The sequence below is a fragment of the Danio rerio genome, chromosome 9, assembly GCF_049306965.1.
Source record: "Danio rerio strain Tuebingen ecotype United States chromosome 9, GRCz12tu, whole genome shotgun sequence".
Lineage (NCBI taxonomy): Eukaryota > Metazoa > Chordata > Actinopteri > Cypriniformes > Danionidae > Danio > Danio rerio.
In genome coordinates this window covers 25,349,334-25,375,420 of record NC_133184.1, presented here as the reverse complement: position 1 = coordinate 25,375,420, position 26,087 = coordinate 25,349,334, and the positions used below count along the sequence as shown (strand labels likewise).

The 26,087-nt window shown below is 34.9% G+C and overlaps 2 protein-coding genes and 1 long non-coding RNA gene across 4 annotated transcripts; 2 read left to right on the top strand and 1 right to left on the bottom strand.

The window, feature by feature from the left end:
• Positions 1 to 1,013: 1,013 nt before the first annotated feature.
• Positions 1,014 to 8,020, bottom strand: faima (Fas apoptotic inhibitory molecule a). Of its 2 annotated transcripts, NM_001002583.1 has the most exon segments (5): positions 1,027 to 1,509; positions 3,055 to 3,104; positions 5,696 to 5,924; positions 7,250 to 7,380; positions 7,855 to 7,962. In NM_001002583.1, coding segments are annotated over 4 exon segments (540 nt in total). In that variant the 5' UTR covers positions 7,364 to 7,380; positions 7,855 to 7,962; the 3' UTR covers positions 1,027 to 1,362.
• A 1,168-nt stretch (positions 8,021 to 9,188) lies between these two features.
• On the top strand, positions 9,189 to 15,914 carry ndufa10 (NADH:ubiquinone oxidoreductase subunit A10). Its single transcript, NM_199578.1, is given in 10 exon segments — positions 9,189 to 9,315; positions 9,691 to 9,859; positions 10,834 to 11,049; positions 11,206 to 11,292; positions 11,410 to 11,531; positions 13,402 to 13,481; positions 13,625 to 13,679; positions 13,753 to 13,838; positions 13,948 to 14,056; positions 15,691 to 15,914. Coding segments are annotated over 10 exon segments (1,068 nt in total). The 5' UTR covers positions 9,189 to 9,240; the 3' UTR covers positions 15,760 to 15,914.
• Positions 15,915 to 16,462: 548 nt separating this feature from the next.
• On the top strand, positions 16,463 to 23,158 carry LOC141376123 (uncharacterized). Its single transcript, XR_012385331.1, has 2 exons — positions 16,463 to 16,501; positions 22,823 to 23,158. It is a non-coding gene; the product is annotated as an uncharacterized lncRNA (long non-coding RNA).
• The last annotated feature ends 2,929 nt before the right edge of the window (positions 23,159 to 26,087 follow it).

The window sequence follows — 26,087 nt, the reverse complement described above, 5'->3', positions numbered from 1 at the left end:
TGTTAGCGAGTGAAGGGCATAAAAAATTGTACTGGAATGCAGTCTGGAAATATTACCTGCTGTATGGCAATTCAGAGTGGAATAAATCATGACTGCCATATTGAAATGTTGTTCCAAACCAAAGTGCTTAAAACTGGCTACTTCGAAGGGCCCTTTTGAATGAAGGATGTAAAAAAAAAACTACAACTGATGGACAGTTTTTAGACCGTGATCCTTTAAGCAGGGAAATTGTTTGGTTTCACACACTCCACTCAATTCAAAAGTGACCCTCCGAAAGTTTTTGGGCATACAGATGAGCCCTTCCGAATGGAACCCAGTGCAATTTCATATGCACAGTGTGACCAGTCAACTCACTACGGACCAATCGCACTGTATTGTGTGTGCAATGTGCACATGAATAGTGAGCTTTTTTACATCGCAAGTGATCTTCCCAAAACGCTGCGAGTTGGTACCTTGTACAAATCGCAAAAAAGTTGCACAGTGTATGCCCTGTCTTAGGCAAATGTAGCTTGTTTATGTTTAAATTCAGAAACATTTTTCAGTTCAGCCTAAACACTGATCTAAACAGTGTGTCATGATAACATGTTCACATATAGGAGTTGTTTCGGAAGTAAGCTAATGCCAGAAGAAGATGAGCACATCACATGACCTTGAATTCACCAGACAAGAAGCTTGAACAACCAGAAATATGTTATTGTCAAAGGCCATGAGACAAAGTATCTTAAAACACAGAGTCATATTAAATCATATTTCCCTAAACAATATTATTGCTGTATTCTGACCCTTTATGAATCAGTAGATTTTGGACAAAATTCTCTAAACAACACACGTTCATTTGTAATCCATACTTGGACCACGCTTATATATATTCATCTTGAATTGTAATTTAAGAATGTTTGCACTGAACAACATGATTAAAGTAAAATATTAAAGATATAGATAATTATATATATATATATATATATATATATATATATATATATATATATATATATATATATATATATATATAATTTATTATTATTATTTTTTGCAGTGGATCTAAAAAATAGGTCCAGGCATTCACAAATATATACGTGTCACAGTTAACTTCACTGTAAGAATAATAAAAAAAAAACATTGACATCACTTCCCGAAAAGAATAAATGAACCATTTAGAGAGAACAATTGCTATAAAGCAAAAAAAACAAGTGTTTGTAAGACACGTCTGTTTCTCATGCCTCAAAGTGGACCATTACTGAACCAGCACACGCTGATTTGTGGTCAGAAATGAGCACATGGTAACCCAACATCCGTATATACTGTACACTCTTCTGATGAGGATGGATCATCCAGACACTCTCACACAGTCATTCGGACAGCTCATTCTGCCTCGGAGATCTCCATGCCGTCCACCAGCAGTGTGTGAATGATGCCATCTCGTCTCTTGCCGCTGCTCACAGCTTTGATGCAGCAGTCATGGTCACCCAGAGTGAAGTGTGTCTCTGTACCGTCCTCCACGAACTCACCCTGAGGGAGAACAACATGACAGGTGAATGCTTTTCTCTTGAAGGGATGTTGTTATGGTAATCAGGCATGCTGTAAAACCAGTGTGCCAGTATGTCCTTTGAAAGTGACAATCATCAAACATTGTTCACATTTTTACATTTTCATTGCACCATCTGTCCTGTCAGGGCACTTAATGCATTAGGTAGATTTAGATAGAGTATATCAAAAAAACATTTTCTGATTTGATTTCATTAAGTCACACTAATTTGTAGGACGGCATGGTGGCGCAGTGGGTAGCACTGTCGCCTCACAGGGTCACTAGTTTGAGCCTCGGCTGGGTCAGTTGGCATTTCTGTGTGGCGTTTGCTTGTTTCCTGTGTTCGCATAAGTTTCCTCCGGGTGCTCCGTTTTCCCCCAAAGTCCATAGACATGCTCTATAGATGAATTGGGTAGGCTCAATTGTCTGTAGTGTACGTGTGAGAGTGTATGGATGTTTCTTAGTGATGGAATGCAGCTGGAAGAGCATCAGCTTTGTAAAACATGTGCTGGATAAGTTGGTGGTTCATTCCTCTGTGGCAACCCCTGACTAATAAAGGGACTAAGCCGAAAAAAAATGATTGAATGAATTTACATCAATACATTCGGATTATTTTCCACTAAATTAAACCAAGTTTGTTGTAGAAGTTGTTTCCTGCAGAATTTACATGATCTCCTGAGATAGAAGCCCTATTAATCATGTAACTGAGGTGGGACAGTGTGTGGGAACCCTAATAACAGTATGATACACACATTTATACACAGATACTAAACCATATATTTGAATTTTAAACTCAATTCTAGTTGCCCTGTCTCCTTTAACTCTCCTCCTGTTTGGAGTGGCTGGTTAAGTGAACATACGCACACATCCATAACATTTGGGGGTGGTAGTGCCAAACACCAGAAATATGAACAGGATTTTCCTGTTTTTTCATGGGATTGGGATAGGATTTATTTGTTTTGGTAATGGGATGGGAGAGATTTGAAAATTCAGTCCTGTGTCAACCTTTAGTTTGCGATATGTATATAATGTGCTGTTGAACTGAGATTAAATGAACAGTTTTTAACTCCAGACACTCCTAATTTTATTTAAAATGGTGAAGCTTTTCTTTTTTTAGATGTTTTACTAACTGTGGTGCTAAAACTATGTAACATAATTAAAATTATAATAATAAGATACAATTTTTATAGTAACACTGTATTAAAAATCAATTTGCTAACATTGGTTAATGCTTTAGGTATCATGAGCTACAATATAATGCTTTCTTGCTGCATTTGTGATCTTGGCTGACATTATTAGTGTTACACTGTTAATTTTTATCTTCATGTTTGTTCATGATTGCCTAATGTTAATTTATGCAACTTAAAATGTTAAAATCGTATAAATAAATGAATAAAAACTGTGGAATGCCTTCAGAATGTTGCTCGTTGGTAGTTAATAATGACACCTTATTGTTAAAATTTGTTACAAAAAAAATAAAAATAATTGCTTATAAAACAATGGTGAATAAGTAAAGCTACTGGACTTACAGCTGTTTCCATTTTCTGTCCATTGCACCATATATCCATGGTATCTTTCTCTGTTGAAGATGAAAAAGTTTATGAGTGATGAATTAGCAGGTGGCAGAATGAGTGGTAAAGATAAAAACAACAATAAAAATCCTGCTTTCAATCTGTGTCATAATCTTTAATCACCTTTAGACTCTGACTCGCTGTAAATCTAGGACCTTTGCATTAGTTATATTTTGTGTCTTGTGTTAAGCTTTTCTTGTTGTTCAGTTCTTGTTTCTTGTTGTTCAGTTACTTGTCAATAATGAAACATACTCTCTATACATCAGCACAGTTTAAAACATAAAACAAATAAGGTGATTAGTAACATAAATGGCATGTCACAACTTTTTTTTTAATTTTAGTGATCTATGTTGCTATTAAAACTTGCAATTTGGAGGACTTGATTGCACTAAATCTTTCATCTTTAACAAGTCTACTTTTCAGCCTCAAATTATTTTTAAGGATTTATCACTAAATTATTTTTATGTGACTTGACCTGTGATTGGTATCTTGTGGAAAGTCTTTAAAACATTTCCTGCTACACCCATATGAAACATCAAGCATAAATCAAAGGTCTGGAAAGTTATTGCAAGTTTCTCTTTCACATTTAAATCTAACCAAGTCATATGCTCTGATAGAAAATACCAATGTTAACATAAGCCGCACTTCCTACTCAGTAGCGCCTCTATGAGGTTAAAACTGCTGTTTTGAGAATGTTATTATTCATCATAGTTAGTCCTATAAAACAGAAAACTGCAGTTCAAGACTGCATTTTCGAAACCCTAGATTTGGCGACATTAACACCTAGTCAATTATTCTAAATAAAAGGAGACCTGATTTAAAACAAACAGGTGCAAAGAGAAGACTGATGGGTATGGAGTCTATCAAGGGCCATAAATACTTGCAGTATTGAAGTATTGAGCAAAAAATAAATGCAAATCTTTAAATATCGCAATGCAAAAATGTATTTTTGAGAAATAAAAATGAATTTTGCTAACAAAAATAAAGAACTGCCAAGGGAAAATGATAAATAAAAATGAAATTTGCACAAAAAACCTGAATATATATATGTATATATAATAAACTATATATATTTGCAAAACATTTTTATAGCATTGCCTTTACAAACCAAGCGTTATAAGGAAATTTGGGTGTTTACGGCAGGCTCAGACCTACTGGGCAGTAAGACCACTTCACTGATGCTGTGTCTCCAACAGATGACGTCGCTTAAATGGATGCAGGTCCACATCTGCCTTAAATGCCCAACTTCCCTTGACTCAGCCGCTTGTCAAATCAGGGCTACAAAGTAAAGCAGAAACTTGAAGTGCAACGAGAAAAAAGCCTCGCAAACTCACGATTGACTAAAAAGCTAATAAAAATGAGCATTGCAATCGACTCGACGGGTTTTGTAAAGGCAATGCTATAAAAATGTTTTGCAAATATATATAGTTATCTTTTTTAATGCAAATATTTTAGTTTTTCTGCACTGCTTGATTTTTATTACTATTCTTTTTTTGTTTGCAAATTTCATTCTTATTTCTTAAAACGTAATTTTCCCTTTGCAGTTCTTTCTTTTTGTTAGCAAATATTTATTTTTGCTTTGCGATTTTTGGAGATTTGCATTTATTTTTTGCTCAATAATTTATTTTTTGTTTGCAAAACATTATTTTATTCTGCAAGTATACATGGCCCTAGATTGATTTCATAGTATGGGAATCATTGCATTTTTTATGACATTTTTAACTTACATTTAACTTAAAAGTGGACATTGCCATTTAAAATTTAACATTGCAAGGTTTACAGAGTCAGCTGCTTTATTTATATTAGCTGTGCAAAAACATGTTATGTTGCTTGATGTTGAAAACTATTGTCATAATCCTTTATTAATTATCATAATATACATAGCACAAGCAGATTTACTCATTTATTCACTTTATGAAGCCATCCACACATTGGATAAAGAAGCATTATGCCACAATAAGATAAAAAAATCTTATTAAAAAGAATAACTTCCTTTCGTAAGGTTACAGTGGTAATGTTTACTAGGCTTTGAGGTTGTTTAAGGGCATATAAGTCCAACAGGGTCCTTGCATCATCGATAATTAAAACAGTAAATATTTATTTTTAAAAACGAATAATAGAAAAACACAACAGAACAGTGAGTGCTTTAAAACACTATTTACTCTCACTTTTTGTCTCATTCAACAAAAAAACTGTAGAAATGTGTTTCTGAAACTGCTGTATTGCAGAATCTTGCTTCTTGTTTTTATTCCAAGAGAGGTGTCTTCTCTTGCGAAGCACCAATTAGTTAAAGGGATTTGTAATCTTTTTTTAACCTTTATTTAACCTAAAGCTAATCACTGCTACTGTGTGGCAGGTCACAGAGGTTGAGTGAGGAAAGGCTTTCAGCATTTCAGTGATTAGCTGTACTGTATGTTACTTATTCTGTTCACAAGTTAATGTTTAATACCATTTCAGTTTAAATTAATAATTTTTTTTGGATGAAACTCTTTTGAAAATGCAAGTATCTATAATGCAAAAGAACAACAAAAGGTACAACATACTCACAGATAAGTCAAATCATGTTTATTTGAGGAAGCTGTGAGCAGGTATTTCTTACCCAGAACCACCCTGCAGTCAATGCCGTCCAGGTTAAGGAGCCATGTGCTGGTCACTTTAGAGCGGTTCTCCATGTACTTCCTGAGGCTCTGTCCATTAATCTCTAGAGTGTATTCATATGCAAAGCCACTCACTGCATCGATGTTAATAGTGGCCTTTGTATCTGTACTACCCACATTAAAAGTCTCCTTTCCAACCAGTTTGAACATCCAATCTCTTCTTATGACTTCCTGTGAAAATACCAAACATTTCTGTGAAGCACTTTTACTTATTTTGCAATCACCAGTATGAAATACTCCTGTCACTTTAACTATAATTTTCACAATCATTATCTATTGATGGTCACACTTTATATTAGGTCATCCTAACTACTACAGTATCGTAATAGAGTTGTACAGTAAATCCTTGCAAGTGTATGTATGTGTAACTACATACCAAAATGTAAGTACATAACAATTATTGTGTATCCAATTCCAAACACTATGCAGTCAGTATTCAATAGCACTTAATTTAGTTTGACTCTAATGTCCTGAGATATAAAGTGCATAATTATTCAACTCTTTCATTATGAATTCTTAAAGTGCAGAACTTACTATTCTCCCTGCACAGATATGTTTTAATTGATTCAAATGACAAGAAGCTACTTGTTCTACTAACTATAGTCAATTTTAGTTTAGTTTTACCAAATTTACCTATAGCACATGTCTTTGGACTGTGGAGGAAACCGGAGCACTCAGATGAAACCCACACAAGCACATACATTAGGCATGGGACGATAACCGTTTTTAAGGTACACTGAGGTTTGGAAAAGGCAAGGTTTTAATAACGCCAAAATTTTCTGTACTATCGTCCCTAATGTATGTTTTAGATTTAATATTTAAATTTTTTTGAATAGTATCTCAAGCAGAAAAAAAATCTAAAAATGGCATTTAAATTGTAAAGAAATCGGTGTTTTTCAAACTATTGAAAACAGCAGAAGTCAATGACGTGGTAACCTGACGTGGTTACTGCTCCAAAATATCATAAATCTTTCAAAAAAAGAATATATTGTTTTCAAAGGGGAAAAAGTTTTTTTATTTTATTTATTTTTTATCCAGACATTTAAAAAGAATATATTTTAGAGCAGTAATCACAGTACCGTCATACCATGATATTTTTATCCAAGGTTATGATACTGTCAGAATCTTATACCGGCCCATGCCTAACAATTGTACACACTTCTTAAATTATTCTAATATTGCTAAGACAACATCCAACTGCAACTAAGATTTCCCCCTGCTGTTTGTATTAATTTCATTAACATTCATAGAATTACTTTCTTATTGTATAATTATTCATAAACAACCAATTTCCTTCAATAAACTCTACAACTTTGTTAACAAACAGACTGACTACAACTCACTTATTCAAATTGTTAGTTGTTGGTGGTGTTGCTTTTGTATTATTACCATTATTTAATTTTATGTTTTCATTAATTCAATCACACAAGAAAGACAGCAATTCTACAAGATTACCCAGAGTGTCAGCTATGTGTGTAAAAATAGATGTCTGTTACCTTTCCATCAATGTAAATAACTCTTTTTCCTGTGGTTGTGCCATGTTCAAATTCAATCCTGTGCACACCATCACTCAAAGCCACTTCCCACACAGCTACCAAATCTCCAGACATCCTCTGTCCTCCAGTACCTCAGAGAGATATGAACACAGACATGATTGAATTATTATCTCACATAAATGAAAAACGAGAACAGACTATTACATGAGCAAAGCAGAGCGTGAATGTGCAAATGTAAATAATATGTAATTAGTAAAAGTAGACATGTGTGATTAATCGACTTTACTGTTTTTAATCTGCTGTCAGTGTTCATATCAATAGCAGTGGGTTTCTTTGATTTGTTTGATAATCAATAAATGCAAACCATTAACGTACAAAACGGCGACCGTTAAACGGCTTTACGGAGAAAATAATACTGGAAACGTTAATTTTATGGGAATATTTTTAGTTAACGCTACATGACTTACTATCTATTGGTTAAAAACAATCTCGATTTTAAAAAGTATGGCTGGCGATGTATCAGAGCCACTAAATCTGTTTAGCTGAACAAGCTGTCGGTCATCCAAAACACAAGAGTCAGAGCGGTAAGAAATACATGTAATTACCGGTCCAGATCAGAGCTGCAATAAAGCGCGTTTCTGGTTTTATTAAATTCGCTTTTCCACGCGGCAGAAAATATCAACACATCTGACGTCGAGAGCATCAACGCGAAGAGCTTCAAAATTAGCCAACAACAAATCTGCTCCAGCTAACAACAGTTACTATGGCAACAGGTTCTTTTTCTTCTTCTGTCAGCATTTATACCGATTTAAACGCCAACGTGAACTTTACTGACATCTACTGACAATAAGATAAACTTGGCCATGCCACACGCCTGCTGAACTTTTTTTTCAACCAAAATGAAATCTGTGCAAACTCTCAGAATAAACTGACCAAACACATGTGCCCTGTCCCAATATTACCGTCTAGATCAATTAAGCAGACCTACTTTATGAAGATAAGATCTACAAAACACTTTAAAAACTTTCCTGCAAAGCCTGAAGATGTTTTAAAAATGAAATAATTAGATTTTATTTACGAATCATCTTCTAATAACTAAATCATGTCAACATTTGGTGTTACCACCATTCTTTACATTTTTTTTCTCCCAGGAAAAATCAGCCCTGTCCCAATTTTAGATTGCAATTGCATTTTCACTCTTGTGTTGGTTTTATGAACAAAATAGCTTAAAGTTTTTATATTATGCCTCAAACTATCATACTGCATTATTTTTCTGATAATATTATCATTTATTTACTATTGTACATGTACCAGATATTATTTTGCTCTTTCACCATGGTGTTTTGGGATTAAATCGCTTTTTATTCAGCATGAGCATAATTATATTAATATATATATATATATATATATATATATATATATATATATATATATATATATATATATATATATATATATATATATATATATATATATATATATATATATATATATATATATAATCCTGAACCTTGGGTGAGCTAGACTGACTGCAGTGTAATTGTGTGAATGATATGATATGGGCGTTTCCCAGCTGGTTTGCAGCTGGAAGGGCATCCACTGCATTAAACATATGTTGGATAAGTTGGCGGTTCATCCCGCTGTGGCGACCCCTGATTAATAAAGGGAATAAGCCGAAAAGAAAATAAATGAATAAATGAATACCTTGAACTCAAATAGCTAACTGACTTTATCCATAATTTGCTTATACATTGCATGTTACTGTAATGTTCCAAATATTAAAACGTATTGAACATTTTGTATTTATTTAAGAATGTTTATTTTATTTTATTTTATTTTATTTTATTTTATTTTATTTTATTTTATTTTACGAAGGCTTTTGTCATGTGAAACAACCGCATGTCGCACTGATGACGTACATCTCCCGCGACGCGAGATCCTTCGTCGACATTGAGGATCATTGAACTCGCTAGAAATCTTGTAGTTTCGCTATGGCGTTGCGGTTGTTTCGGCTAGTTGTGCCTTCGGGTGCAGCAGCTTGGAAACCTGTGTCGCCTATACAAACGGTAAGATTGATACACGGCCTCTATTATCCAGGCGAAAGCTTTATCGTTTATGTTAACGTTAGGCCTAATGTAGTTCAGACTGAAGGACAACAGCAGAATTCAGCTGTGCAAATCACTTCGTGCTGTCACATGGATGTATCTGTCTATTTCTTTACTTAATCATTGTAACGATTATATAAATGTCTATTGACATCCTATTAGATATGAACAATATATTTATCAACAAATGAGTGTTTGAGATTGGCTGTAGTTCTGCCAAAAGCGGCTCTAACAGTGTCAGAACCCGCATTAATATAACTTACTGTACAGCAGCTGACGCCCTCAGACTACCACATCCTGATAGAGAAGAATAACAAGATATTTTATATTTTAAAGGCTAAAATCCACACAAGTGCTGTCAGAAACCTGCGTTATGGATGGTTGGCTTACGTTATGGGTGAGAGGGCAAGCTCCCGCTTCAAGGAAAACAGCAAAATTATTTCCATTGATGGCAACTTGGCGTCTGGAAAAGGAGTACTTGCACAAGAATTGGCCGAAAAGCTGGGTAAGATCGTTTACGACACGCTTTGTTTGTGTGTGTGTGTGTGTGTGTGTGTGTGTGTGTGTTTGTTATCATTTCCCCATGCACACATTCTTATGGGAACTTGTTAACCTAGGGTAAAAATGCAGAGAGTTTTTTTTTAAATGTTAAATTTAGAGGATAGGAAATCGAGTTTGTACAGTAAAAACATAACTACGTCTATGAGAGTCCCCACCGTAATATAATAAGTTATGAGTATGACTCTCTCTCTCTCTCTCTTTCTCTTTCTCTTAGTCATTCATTAAATCATTCATTTTCTTTTTGGCTTAGTCCCTTTGTTAATCTGGGTTCCAACCACCAACCAATCCAGCATGTGGTCCACGAAGCGGATACCCTTCTCTGGGAAACATCCATACACACTCATTCATGTGCTATATAGCAGTTTGCACCTTAAGGAAGTGTTTATTTCCATCACATGATGGAAGTGAATAATGTGCCACAGAAACCTACTAAATGTTCAAAAAGATGCAGATTAATATCTTTTTGTTTATTATAGAAGTATTTTCTATGCAAAATCCTGACTAAAAAGTTCTCAAACTAATAACTCAACTTTTAATGGAATTACATGGGATTCGCTAAGACAATACTATGATAAATGCACACTGTAAGCCAAATGCGTATAGCGTATACTAAGTTCTGGCCAGAATTCAGACTTGCAACCCAACATATTTGAGCCTGTGTGAATTATATCCTGTTTCCAGTGTGTTCTTAAGCTGCTCTATTTTCTTTGCTTTTCTGTGGTTGTGAAATTCTCTTATCAGCCCATCTGGCACCAGCAGCCACATTTAAAATCACTTAAATCACAGTTTCTTCTTCCCTTCTCTAATGTTTTATTTGAACTTCATAAGAATCATCTTTACAATAGTGAAATAGTATTTGTCTAAACTCTGTAACTCTTTAGTGAATATTCAGTATTTGTTCAATGTCTGTCTCTTCAGGAATGCTGTACATGCCCGAGCCAGACACACACTATGTGGACAAAATGACAAAGGAGAAAGTTCCTTTAGATCAGGCTTTTAATGGGAACTGCTCTCTGGAGAAGTTCTACTTGGAGCCCAAAGCCAGTGATGGAAACTCATACCGCCTGCAGGCTTGGATGTACCTCATGAGGCTTCTGCAGTACTCTGATGCTGTTGAACACCTGCTCACGACAGGTTACCAAAGCACACTTGTATTACATGGAGATGTAGATTGATGTTGCAATTAAGAATGAAGTACTTTTTACTTTATAAACCAAGTTTTGAGAACACTGTTGCTCTTAAGGACACAATCATACTTAGGGGGTTTCTCTTTGATTTTTTTCCCTTCAGGACAGGGAGTTATACTGGAACGATCTCCTTTTAGTGACGTTGTGTTTTTGGAGGCCATGTTCAAAGAAGGATACATCCGCAAGCAGTGTGAGTGATAGTGTGTGAATTTCATAATGTAAAAAGATATGAAAGAGTACTAGAGTCATATTGGATGTACATCAAAGCTGTGTTGTTAGAACGTATGTGTTGCTTGTTATTTTGCAGGCGTGAATCACTATAATGAGATTAAGGGTATCAGTATTTGTGAGTTTCTTCCCCCTCATCTTGTCATCTACGTGGACTCACCTGCTGAAGAGGTCCAGAAGAAGCTCAAAGCATCAGGAAAGGTATGTGTGAGGACAGAAACAAACTAAGTTTTGGCCAGAATAAATAGCTGCTTGATTTGTGGTTGTGTAAACTAGACCTTGCTGAGACTTTTGTTTCAGTTTGTTTATGTACTTCTAACTTAAAGATAATATTGAGTAGGGCCGCATCATTTACTTGTAGCAAACTAAAGGTGAGGGGGCAGGGTTAAGAATATTGTGGTTGAGTCATCAAACTGATGTCAACAGAGAAGGTCCACCACTCCAAACGCAGAAGAAATAGTCAGACTTTAATTGTTCCTTCGCTAAGCCACACTCGAAAACTGCCACACACCAATCATGGCTTAACAACCGTAGCTACATGCGGGAGGTCTGTCAAGCTTTGAGCAACGGAAAAAAGCCAAATCGTTGTGCATATAGATGGTGCAAATATGATACCCGGCATCCTTAAAGTTTGGACGGGGTGGTGAATTTTTTTTTTCCTTTCCAAAATCTAAAACCAAATGGGAGAAATGCTGACGTGGACAAAGCTGTGTGAGGGGCCATAAAAGCAGCACAATACAGTCATATGTCCATTTGTTTTAAGCTACGAATATTTGGATTACATATCAACAGAACAAAACCGAGATATGATCACAAACTGAGCACTTGTGATCAATATACTTCACCCGCAGCTGTTTTTTAGTAATTTATAACCCTCATGTCCATGTCAGAGCTACAGTTCACTGTTGTTTTTGTCGGTCTTTTGGAAATTTTTTTTATCTATTGATGACGATGTTATAGCGGGTTAGTATCTGCCTTTATATTTGGTGTTGGATTAATATTTGCTGGTATGAAAAATCAGTTTGTTCTCTTCTGCTATTTATACTTTGATTTGCATTTTAATTTATTTATTTTTTCCATTTAACTACAAAGTAGAATGGAAAATGGTATAAAAATCTCACAAATATTCTGACAGTTATAAGTATTGTACATTGTAATGGGTCAATGATGCTAATATTTGGCACAAATCCATCACTTTCCCCTATCTGGCGATTCTTTAAATGAATGAATTATGTAGAAGCACTGTCCATGTGTGTTTAATTAGTTATTATTAGATTCTTTTTTTAATTTCTCTTCTTCTGCTGTGCTTTAACTAAGCTATTGAATGGTTAGTGTATGAGGCGGCTAGGCTAATCTAGCTTAAATTTTGATTAAATGATTTTCTAATCAGTTGCGATTTAGGTCGTGAATATACCCCTGTAATGCATACTGCAGTTTTTCTTGTCTGGCTTTTTCAGATATCTCACTTGTTCACCAAAAATGACTAATTATATGCCTGGGAATGTCTGACACCGACGCATACATATTGTAATAGATGGGCAAAGCACGAAAGCTTGACAGGCGTAACAGCAGTAACTGAGGAAGGCGGGGTTTAGCAAAGGGTCAATTGAAGATTCTAAAAAATACATTTTCTATCAGTGGATTAACTTGCACAAACTTATTGTTTACCCAAAGAAGAACTATGTGTGCCAGCAAAATAAACATTGACATTTCTATTTCACATGGATTTTATGTACAAAAAATAAGCATACAAGTACCATAAAACTATCAATTTATTTCTGGTTTTAACATATTTTTGATTAGCCATAATTGTTATATTTTAATTTACCATATTAAAATTGTATTATTATATTATATATGAATAAGGGCTTTTGTACATCGTTTAATTATTTACAAAATAACTTACACAAAACATTAACCGAAGCAGCTTATGATTTTTTTTCTTTTCAATGCTCTAACTTTGTTAGTAAATACCTAATTGCCTAAATACTAGATATACAAGATTTTATGAATTTAGTAACTGGTGTTTATAAAAGTATGACAGTGAAATAATCCTTATCTCCTTCTACAGCCATACCTACAGAATGTTCCTTTGAGCTACCTGAAGAGCATTGAGACTGCATACAAGAAGACCTTCCTTCCTAAAATCAGGTCAGTACCAAAGCAACCAGGTTCATGTTGGAAATGTTACTAATATAAAAATGCTTAAATATTTATAAAAAGCAGTTGTTTATTAAAATAATTAAAATATATCAATCAGTTTTCATTGATGGTGTGGTAAATTTCATTTTCAGTGAAGAAGCAGAGGTTCTTACATATGGTGCAGTTGAAGCCCAGGACGTTGAGAAGGTAATGATCCAGTCTGTGTATTTAGCACCTGAGGCAGGCAAATGTGACTTATTTCTCTATTCTGCTTTTGCAGGTTGTTGAGGATATTGAATGCCTCAAGTTTCAGAAGGGCCCTTGGGTGAATCAGAATGATGTCTCTTTCCATCATATGCGAATGTTGTGAGTATTGTTTTTGTGTGCCTTTTTTCATTCCATTGTTTTTTACAGAGATTGGACATCTGTTTTGAGAGATCTATTTTTTTTTATACCTTTTTCCCTCATTTATTAGGGTGGAAGACAAGCAGAGGGTAACCAGCCTGACCAGCTTTCCCAGCTTTATCCCAGAAATCACAATTGGTGCTCATGAGTTAGATTCCACCTATTATGCTTTCAAATCGGTATGTGAATGCTGAAACTGTGCTAAATGTAGTGATTCATATGTGTTTAAAATCAAATTTTAGCCCTGTCCTACCATGCCTTTCAAGCGTGAACTGTTTTAGAAAAAGTTGTTCTTGTTTATTTTATCAGTAGTGACTTCATTTAAATGTATTAAAGGCATCATGGAGGCAGTCAGTGCTATCACAGTATCATAATCTAAGCAGTCTTTACCAGTGAGTAAAACTTAACAGTTCTTTTTATCAATTTCAGCAGCTATTTAATTTAATTATGAAATAGAAACAGTGGCAAGTCTGTGGCACTTACACTGCAAGACTTTGTGCATTGATTATTTTGTCCTGGCAATGTCAGATATTGCTTTTAAAATCCTCTTTGCAATTTTTAGATTCAGTCTTGGATTTTTATACTGTTGGAACTGTTCTAAATGTTGATAAGTAGGCAGCATCAAATATCTAATGTTTATTCAAATGATGAATAAGTTTGCTATTGAAAGCAAGCAAAGTTATTCAACAGACTAGTTTCCACTAGTGATGCACAAAGGCTGCTATTAAGCTTTAAAACTGTACATATCAGCTTTTTGTTTTAGAACTGGTGCTTTTGACAACATCAGATGATGTGAAGCGTTAAATGTTTCAGTGATGATGTATCCACCTTAAATTAAGGTTTTGACAGATGCATACTAGTAATTAGGGCTGCAAAAAAGTGGAAAAAACCCACATATTATAAAAGCCTAGATATTTTAAATACAATTATAGATATAAATACAATTTCAGCAGTTGACTTAAATTTTTATTTGAAAGGAATTTCTATTTTTAGATTTATTGGGATGGTTATGTTTGAAAATGCATCTGCATAAAGTATAATAAACAATCTGCAAGCATAGATAAATACAATAGAGAAAATTATACAAATTAATTAAACAATGTTTTATTGTTTTCCAGTGAGTCAAACAGTATACAGTAATTAAATAATCAAATGTAAAATAATACTTCATAGTCTTTGTTGTATAAATAATTCAATAAATGTAATCATTATTAAAATTACAAATTTTACTGTTTAAAACCCTCGTAGAATGACATGCTTCAAAAACAAATGCAAAAGAAAAACTTATATCCTGTGATGTGACATCGATGCTGAAACCAATATATTGTCGGCCTTACTATTAATGGTGTATGTCCACGAGCACAAGCAATATTCCTTTAAGTGTCCACATGGTGACTGTGTGTTTTCTAAGAGCATTTGTGTCACCTAAGGACATTCAAGAATGTCAGTAGCATTACAAAATCAGTAGTCCAATAGACTTCTGGTACAGGTGTTAGAAGCACTTTATATGGCCATTAGTGATTCCTGCCACTGTAATATTGATCTTACAGAGTAATGAGCTCCTTGTGTGTTCACTCATTAGATTTTCTTTTATTTGTATCTGCTCGCTACTTGTAAGTAATCACCCTAAAACATGGAGCTTTACCTCAGCCAAGGGAACATGTGTAAGAGAAGCTTATGAATATGGATTACATTGCTGGTCTTTTGTTTTAATTTGTTTTCAGTGTATTTCTTTAAAGGTCATTGTAAAGTGTTGCTATTGCATACTATAGCTTAAAAGAGTCTAACATGTGACAATGAAATGTCTCCTTAGCTCCCGGGAAAGAGGTACGCTGAAGGTTATAATGAAGATGTCGGGGACAAAGGTATCTGGCTGAAGTGAGGTACACGGGTGTCGCTGGAGGGAAGGACATCTAAAAGACAGATTTCTTGTGGTATTAAATCTACATGTTCTCTGGCAAAAGATATATTCTGCTCATCTGCAGCTCAAGATGTCTCTGTACATTACTATTAAAACATTTATTGTACTTGTTAAAAGTATCTTTTTTTTATTTAGTTAGTATTTCTCTTAATTTCAAATGATTCTGTCTTCAAAATGTTATGGATATACTAAATTCATCAGGGTTGTTTAAGGGGTTATATAAACAGAATTCAGCAACATCGGTGGCTGTTTAATGGAACTTATTTCATTAGCGTTTAGATCACATGACCTGTGGACACAATGTACAGATGCTGTCCATGCTGCTGGGAGCAACATTTACATGAAAAGAGGAAGCACGTGGATACCAGGGTTTGATCAAGCACTCTGAAAAATTTGACACTTGCAGAAAACTAAATCACATGACACATAGAAGTGTCAGTTTAGCTGCATTTGAAATCACACAGGAGAAAATCAGTATAAGAAGCATGTCTGAAGGGGATAGTTCAGCAAAAAACCGATAATTATGTGATAATTTACTTACCCCTCACTTGTCACAAACCTGTTTGAGTTGCTTTCTTCTTTTGAACGCAAATTCAAATTCATATTGTTTTTTCTTAATATAGAAGTTAATTGACACTCTTTTAAAATATCTTTTGTGTTCAACAGAAAAAAGAAACCCATATAGGTACAGAACCACTTAAGGGTAAGTAAATAGTGGATAAAACATTTTTTTAAGAAACTATCCATTTAATTAAAAATGTAGGCTAAAAGATGACTTTGGTTTCTAGATTAGTCATACAACACATATGCAAACTATATAGAATGTACATTTTAGTTCTTGCAAACAAATTAAATTACATGCTTGAAAGGGTATGCAAATCTACAAGGCAGGAATAAATCCTGCCGTATGGGAATTTTGAGAAGGCAGTGGAAAGACAATACTAGATTAGATCAATGCAAATCAATCAACTGCATTATTAATAGTTCATAACTTCAAAGGGATTTTTTTTTAAATGTGAAGTTAAATTAAAGTTTAATATCAATTAAGTTTTACGTTAACTGATATCGTAATTACACAATTTAATTTGTAATTATGAAAAAAATTACCCATTTGTCTTTAAAATTGATTACTCTGTAAACAGGTGGTTATTAGGTTTCGGCTTTGGTTTGCAATCTCTAACAAACTGCAAAACCTGCACAGAACTAAATGCCAGTCCACCTTAAACCCCAACACTTCAAAAACAAAGTGTGCTCAAATTAATCTTTTTTTGTATGACATATTGACATTAAAGTACAAAACAGCTCTTTCTACAAAAAAAACTAAACAACAACAAAAAAGATCAGTGTAGTTTTTTTTTTAAAACACAGGAAGTCATTATTATTATTACATGAAAATGATATGAGAAAAAAAGAGATTGAGGGAAATCAAAAATAAATACATGTTATATCTTGATATTATTCTTGTAAATCATTTATAGTGATTGTGAAAGACTTGAAAGCTGAAGCTCTTGGCAGCCAGACTTGTAAAACCATTCAAATGAAATCTTTGCAAAGATACTTTACAGCACATACACTTTATTTACAGTTTTACAAAAGTTAGAAAATACTATTAACATTATAAGAATTAAATTTATATCAGTGAGAAATGATTCAATGAATGTGACATCTAGCTTGAGGAAGTAGTCAAATTTGCCAACCAATATTTTATTTCACTGCGGCGAGACAATGACTGACTAAACACCCCAATTAATATCCCCTATTACCCACCCCATTCCTTTTTTATATAAAGGGCAAGTGCAAACCGTCCGCAGCTCATTAGACACCTGAAACCAGTCGTTTCTCGTCACTCAGAGATGAGATGAGATGATATGTGTCTGCGGCAAGTTTGAGCTGCTGCTGCCAGTAAGAGTGCGGCCTGCAGATCCAGGAATAGCGCTGCCTCGCGCCGCTGCTCATTTGTTCCTGAACGCCTCTCACATTACCATCATTTCTCATATTCTGGCCTTTATAGGTGATTATTCACCAAAATCTCCAATGACGATGAAATAAAAGTGGCTGTTTAAACAACGCTGGCCTTCAGATTCCCTCAGCTTTCATCTCTGTTTACAAACCTCTGAGTCCGTCCATAAAAAGGAAAGAGATTCCATAAATTTACATTCATTTAATATTGATTTACACTCCGGGAGAATCTGTTTCCACTTGAAGCTCACAATATGTTGTTGGAGAAAAAAGGTTACAAGAGGCATGTTTCAGTGCTGAAAGAGAAACAGCAGGACAGTAAGTACACATTCCTTTTTCCATTTAAAATGACCAACAATAGCATTAGGCATAATTGTGTTTGCTGACAATATATATTTATTTTTTTATTTTATTTATGTTGTTAACCCAGTCAGTTTGGCATTTTTAAATATTTAATCACAAGTAGTTTTGGTTCCAACCACCAGAGGGCCTAGTTGAAGATTACTTGTATAAGATGCTGTTATCCTGCTGTTGTGTTTGTTCAAGCCATGTTAAATGGCTTGCTAATCTTCCTTAAATATGGAGTTTCTGTTATCATATTGTGCCAAAAGTGTAACTTTAACCATTAGCATGCTCTAAAATTCAAAATGAGATGTGAAAAAGCCTGTCAGACCTTCAGGGTTAGGCTCTATATTGAATTTTTTATAGATAAAAGCTAGGCTGTGAGGTACTTTTACAATATTTATGTCTCTTTTTACTCAACTTTCAAAATTCTGAATGTTTTCCCATATTCTTCAAACAAGTTAATCAGAACAATTTGTAAATTATCAGTAATCTTCTAAACACATCGTATGTCTTAATTAGTTATTAATTAAATATGGTCTGACTAAGTTTGAATCGACATATGAACTGGAAAAAGCAGAAAATGATGCTAGAATGTTAACTACAGATAAAACTCCATTGTTCTTTCTAATTTTTCCTTGATTTGCTCAGAGGAGGGCACTGTTGTACTTTCCACCTCATAGAAATCAGTCTTCAAGTCTCTTACAATTCATTTCTCAGAGCAGAACACTTTCCCTTTCTCCTTCACTTGTTTCTTGTGTATCTGTCTTTACGCGGCTTTTATTTTGACAGCACTCTTTTAAGTACATAAATATTTCATACACGTGGATCCTCCCCCAGCTGTTATTATATGTGCTCTTTTAGGCGATGCTGCAGTGCGGGTCTGGTAATGACATAGCAGATCTGCTCCTGAATTTAAATTTAAAGTGGTTGGAAAAGTGCTCAACATTTGCAGAGTGCTACATTTGAATTAAATTCCATTAATGCATTTTCAAAAAAGGTTTTACGAGGCTGAATTAAAGTGTTTAATTCAGTATTTAGTGCTGCTGAAGAGACTGTCACAGTGTTGTTTGAACTGTAGGTGTTATCGGGCAGCTCGGAGGGTCTGCTAAATGAGGAGAATGGAAAGATAAACAAAGCTATTGTAGCAGTGCTGACAGACAATGGACACACAGAAATGGCCAGAAGCAACATGAATAGATGTAAAATAAACACTTAGTTACATCAGTGCATCAATGGCAAAGCAAAATAGGCACAGACTGGAGGATTATAGTGAAAGCTTGGACTTCTGATTATATTCAGTTTCCAAGTTTTCTTTGGGTATCTGATGTATGCTTCTGTTCAAAAGTTTGACATCAAAGCAATTAAATTTTTCTAAAGAAATTAATAAGGATGGATTTAGTTGATTGAAAGTCAACTAAACTTGCAACAATACTATATTATTACAATTGTGCCTTTACTATGACACATAAATGTTCTTTTATTTATCAGAATCCAGAGAAATTTTGTTTTCATCAAAATTAAGCAGCATGACTGTTTTCAACATACATGTGTTCTTTTAGCTGCAAATCAGCAAATTAGAATGATTTTAGAAGGATTGTGTAACGTGGGTAATGATTGCTCAAAAAGATTAAATAAATTACTTTTTAAATAATTCTGAAATTACAAGTAATTATTTTACTGCATGAAATGAATGCCGTCTTGGTGACCAGAAGAGTCTCCTGTTTTGAAATGGATCCTGGTAATTGTGCCACTTAATTATATTATATTATATTATATTATATTATATTATATTATATTATATTATATTATGTTAAAGCACACAAAGTAGTTTTAGGTTTGAAAATAATTCTGAATTTATAGAACAGTCTTGTTATATGCCTTTCAGCCTTCATGCTTATCTTAATAGTCTTGTTTAATTTAAGTGTGATTTCAGTGTGATCTTGCTGGAAGATGTGATAATAGCCCTCACTGTTTGAGATCTGCCACACTTGAAAGTTCAAGACCTTTTGCAGTGCCTCTAAAGAGAAGCTTTCACACTGCTGGAAAACCCGGGGCCACAATTTCACAGTCTGACCATCACGAGCGGGTCTCCTTTTGACAACCCTCAGTTTTTTCTCATGTGATTTTAATCAGATTTCACACCTTGTTTAAAATGAATCATTAACACGTGAGAAGAGAACATGACTTGCTTTGATTGCTTGTGTACTGTACTCTTTTCAAAGTGATTGCGGGTTATTTTGGGATGTCTTCAACACTTTCAACTGAGAGAAGTTGAGAACTTTTCATTTTATAATTTGCATTTTTTTTACTTGGAGATGAAGTCAAGATGATTTTATATAATTTAAACATTTGTATTTCAATTTAAGTGAAGTTGTGAAATAGATCAAGCAGTTAATCGAACCATTTTTAATTATTTTTACCTGCAGGCAAATTAAAATGCAGACTGGTTCTCCATAAGTTCAAAAGCTTGTTCTCCGTTGTTGCATTCCCATGGATGAGAAATGCTGAGAACTACTCAGTGCGATGACTAGTCAAATTTTAATGAATTTTTAAAAAATCACTGTAAGATGTATAGCTGCAACATTCTACAACAAAAAATAAATAAATAGATAAACTACTTATACTGAATTCAGAACAAAATCAAAAGTTCTCTTTTTAATCTCAATGTAAGGTAATTTGTGGGTGGCAATAACCTGAGAATGCCAGCAACACAAAACCTAAATGCCAGAATGTAACTGAGCCACTTAAATGTAAATTTTATTCATTTATTGCTTCATCGACTAACATGAAATTGGCGTCTTTAGAAAATGCATGCTCACATTTATTTCTGCATTATATTACAGATTTAAAAACAATTGTGGGCTCACTTTTTTCAAATATGAGAGATTCCTAAACAGGATGCATACATCAAATACATGTTTACTGCTTCTTTAATCACCTTTACATAGATTTACTAATGTTTTGCTATTATATTTGCCATTCGGGCTTTATCTTCACTGTAAAAATTGGCAAGTTGACATTACTTTGAGTAAACTTGATGTAACTTTTTTATAGTCACACACATGGTTCATGTAGTTCTCAAAGTATTATATATTAATTGTTTTAAAAGTAACCTATTTTTCCTTTTAAAAAAAAACTAAAGTCAACTGACTGCATTTTACAAAATATTGAAGCTCCATATTTATATTTTAAAAGTTCAATTATATCTTATAGAGAATTTTATAATAGAACATGCTTACATTATAGTTTTACCATGATAATGAGTTGGTTGACCACCTTAAATCAGTAGTGACCTACCTAACAGCTCCACCTCTGCTACTTCTATCTACCAAAGCGGTGCAAGATTAGTTGAGTACTAGTATAACTTTTTACAGTAGTGATTGACATGACGTGAACACTGTCAACATTTTGCAAAACAGGGCTATTGGTAATCTTCACTGGGCACTACAAATATTTTACCTTTGTTCCTGTCATTGACTGAAATCATAATTTAGTGTTTTACAGTAGGGGATGCTATTATTCATCTTGATCATCAGAATTGTAATAATATTGATAACATTCATATGTGTGTGTATTAGATGCTTAATCTATGCATTAGTGAGCGTTTGACAACAGAACACCATCATACCGAGACTCTCGACAAAGAAACATCACAATATACCCGTCATGTCATGTGCAATACAATGTTTGTCATTTTCAAGATGAGTAAATGGTGATCATGTTCACAAAACCCAAAACTTTTCAAAGATGCAAAGAAAGAAAAAAAAAAAAAATCACACAGTGGGATGTGTGTACAGTGCATCTGGAAAGTATTCACCTGGCACACCTGTTTTTGGGAATTTTTGCCCTTTCCTCTTTGCAGTACCTATCAAGCTCTATCAGGTTGGATGGGAAGCGACGGTGTATAGCTATTTTCAGATCTCTCTAGAGATGTGCAATAGGATCTAGGTCTGGGCTCTGGCTGGGCCCCTTAAGGATATTCACAGAGTTGTTGTGAAACCACTCCATTGATGTTTTGGCAGTGTGCTTTAGGTCATTGTCCTGCTGAAAGATGAACCGTCGCCCCAGTCTTAGGTCAAGAACACTCTGAAGCAGGTTTACATTCAGGAAGTTTCTGTACATTGCTGAATTCATCTTTCCCTCTATCCTGACGAGTCTTCCAGTTCCTGCTGCTGAAAAACATCCCCACAGCATGATGCATGACATGATGGTATTAACCTGGTGATGAGCGTTGCCTGGTTTTCTCCAAGCGTTACTCCTGGAATTCCTTTTAAAGAGTTCAATTTTAGTTTCCTCAGACCAGAGAATTTAGGTTCTTAGGGTCTGAGAGTCCTTAAGATGTCTTTTGGCAAATTCCAGGTGGGGAGTGGCTAATGTCTGGCCACAATACACTCTCAGAAATAAAGGTACACAAGTGGTCATTGGGGTGGTACTTTTTCAAAAGGTACACATTTGTAATTAAAGGGCCCATATTGGTACCTCAGAAGTATATATTAGTACCTACAAATTTTAAGAGGAACACTTTTGTACTTTTTAGGTACCAATATGTACCCTTGAGGTATTAATATGGACCTTTTAAGTACAAATATTTACCTTTTGAAAAGGAACCACCCCAGTGACAACTCACGTACCTTTATTTTTGAGAGTGTACCCTACAGGCCTGATTGGTGGATTGCTGCACAGATGGTTGTCCTTCTGTAAGGTTCTTCTCTCTCCACAGAACAATGCTGGAGCCCAGACAGAGTGACTATCAGGTTATTGATCACCTCCCTGACTAAGGCCCTTCTCCCCTGATCACTCGGCTTAGATGGCCGGCCAGCTCTAGGAAGAGTCCTGGTGGTTCCAAACATCTTCCACTTATGGATGACGATCTAATCAACTTAATTTACCACAGGTGAACTCTAATTAAGCTGCTGAAACATCTTAAGAATGATCAGCGGAAACTGAATGTGGCTAAGCTCAATTTAGAACCTCACGGTAAAGGCTTTGAATACTTATGTACATGTGATTTTCCAGGTTTTTTATTTTTAATAAATTTGCAACAATTTAAAAAAAATCTTTTTCACATTGTCATTATGGGGTATTGTGTGTAAAATGTTCAGGAAATAAATAAATTGAATCCATTTTGGATGCAATATAAACATATATTTATATAAAGGTATACATAAACATATCAAAAGATCTGTAATGCTATGGCAAGCCGTTTTAACTTTTATTCCTTCTCAGGATATGTATTCTTCATATCAACAATTCAATTTTTGATATCAACAATTCAGTTCTTGATGCATGTTTGTTATTTGAAAGTCAGGCCCTTAAAAATTACTTTAAAAGCATAGTCAAATTTTTAAACCACATTTAAGTGAAAATGATGTAATTGGAAGAAAAATCTTTTAGAGCATGATAAATCCAATTAGCAGCTCTTGGGAACAAAAACTTGGCTTGCAGTAATTGCTTCAGTGGTCAGTCTGCTTTTACGGGATCTTCTGTCACCTTTGAGAAGGCTGTCAGGTTACTCTTTTTGATGTCTCAAGTCTCGGTGTCCACATTTGAAAGCCTTGTTTTTTTAATATATTTTCTACAATGTTACAGTCAAACTAAGCTGATGAAAACAGATTTCATTTCATATCAGGTATTTTCACCTATCTTTTATCAGATGAAGCATTTGTCAAAAGCTCTTCATGTTGAAGCACTTTCATGTCAAATCATTAATTCAGTTTGTTCAGACCGTGATGCCACTGATATTTAAAAAAATGCCTATATTTCAGCTCCTATTAACAAGTACTTTCACATATGTTTTGTTTGTCTGGGCTTTAAATAGATGTTTTAAACATATTTCCATATGTTAAGCACTCTCAATTGGAAAAAAAGAGGTAGTTTCTTAAGGGAATCTCTGGAAATCCAGTTAATTTGCTCCCTGGCTAGAATTAAGCCCGGAGCAATCATAAATTACCATTTCATTAAGATTCAGAAGCCAAACAGATTTAAATATTCATGGATTCCCTCCTTTCTCTGATTAGATTTTAATTACACGATATTGTCTTAAACAAATGAGAAACGTCCGTGTAAAGGAGCTATTTGTTTTGAGGGATAATGAACACCTGAAAGGTAGAGCTGCTTCAAAGAGCAGAAGCATTTACCCGTCGAGACACAAAGGGCCCCTGCGAGCCCCGTGTTTTGTCTTGTTTCTGTCAAAGAAAAAGACAGAAGAAAAAAAAAAAACTCTTACACCCTGAGCTCTTTGCGTCACACCTGGTCTGGCTTTCCAAGTCCGCCCATTCATTCTTTCTGTTCCTTCCTGCCTTTGTTGTAAATTTAATGACCTCTAGCAATTATTACGAGCAGATTCATGTACATCATGCTTTATTTTATGATGCAAGTTACACCCATCAGCTTTTTGGTTCTTTTTTTTTTCCTTTTTTTTTTGAGTGTTTAGATATGCATGTAAATTCCTCCATTTTAAATTCAAGGCAAGAGAAACATGATGCACCTGTCTTGACAAGGTCAGTGTAGCGGTTGTTCAGACATAGTGTTTTGCAATAACGTTAAGGGCATTCACTTTCTGTAACAAGGATGTGCGATTCTTCAGCTCTTTAATCGAAAAAATAAAAACAAATTTTTTACTCCCTCAGTATAAAATGCTGATTAAATATTAACAAAGCTCGGCATGACCATTAATCAATACAATAAAGCGCCTTTTCAGTGTCATTTCAGCTTGTTTTTCAGCCGTGGTGCTGGGATGTTAAACCAAAAGCAAACGATGAACGCTTACAGACTTTTACTGATTACTTTGGTTTGATGCCAGGCTTCATGCAAGCAATATCCAAAGGTTACAAATAATTGCTGTGATACAGCAGTTTCATCTTACTTCCATGAATACCTCTCTTCACAACAGAGATGTCAGCTCTTCACTGTAATGGCCTCATTAAATTTGCTTGCAGGTGAGCAAAGCGTGCAATGCTGTGAAGGCATATCAAAGCCACAGCATGTTTGCCACAATAGCGCTGTCCAAAAATGCGAACGAGCACTTAAACGAGCTTGTAGCTGGTTTAGCTCGATATTTATGAAGTATTCACACAGAGCCGAATGTCCAGTGCAGCCACATGCACCCATTACAAATACAGTAGCACTTTTCCCATAAACAAACCTACCGCCTACTCTTTTCCATACGATGCCTTTCTTGCCTGGCTAGGACGCTTGGTTTCAAGGAATAATAGTCTGTGATGAGCAGAGATAAATCAGCTCATTCAGGTAATTGTGCCTTATGGGGATTTGCAGCCCCTCTGTAATGGCCCTCTTAAACACACTGCATAAGAAGACCAGGGCTGACTCATCAGCTTTGAGTCGACTGCGCACATTTTCTTCTCCAGAATTTATCCTCTGCTTGAAACTGTAAGATGGTTTCACTGCACATTGTGTGCTTGGAGAGACTGGTGCCTGTGATTCATGCACAGCGAGTCAAAAGGTGGATACCTTGAGTTATATGTTAAGAGGCTGTAGTGGAATAGTTTCCTGATATATAATGGCATCATTTTTCAGGACAACATCTCTGCAGACACCATAAAAGAAAATCAGTAAGAATAAATAGCAGCTGATAGCTCATAGTTTGCATGTAGTCTCCGCTGTTTTAGTGCTCTGTTCTGAATGTACGTAGTTTGTATAGTGCAATTTCTGATCTATCTATCTATCTATCTATCTATCTATCTATCTATCTATCTATCTATCTATCTATCTATCTGTCTGTCTGTCTGTCTGTCTGTCTGTCTGTCTGTCTGTCTGTCTGTCTGTCTGTCTGTCTGTCTGTCTGTCTGTCTATCCATCCATGCACACATCCATCCATGCACACATCCATCCATCCATCCATCCATCCATCTATCCATCCATCCATCCATCCATCCATCCATCAAGTTTATTCATCCATTCATCCGTCCATCAAGTCCATCCATCCATCCATCCATCCATCCATCCATCCATCCATCCATCCATCA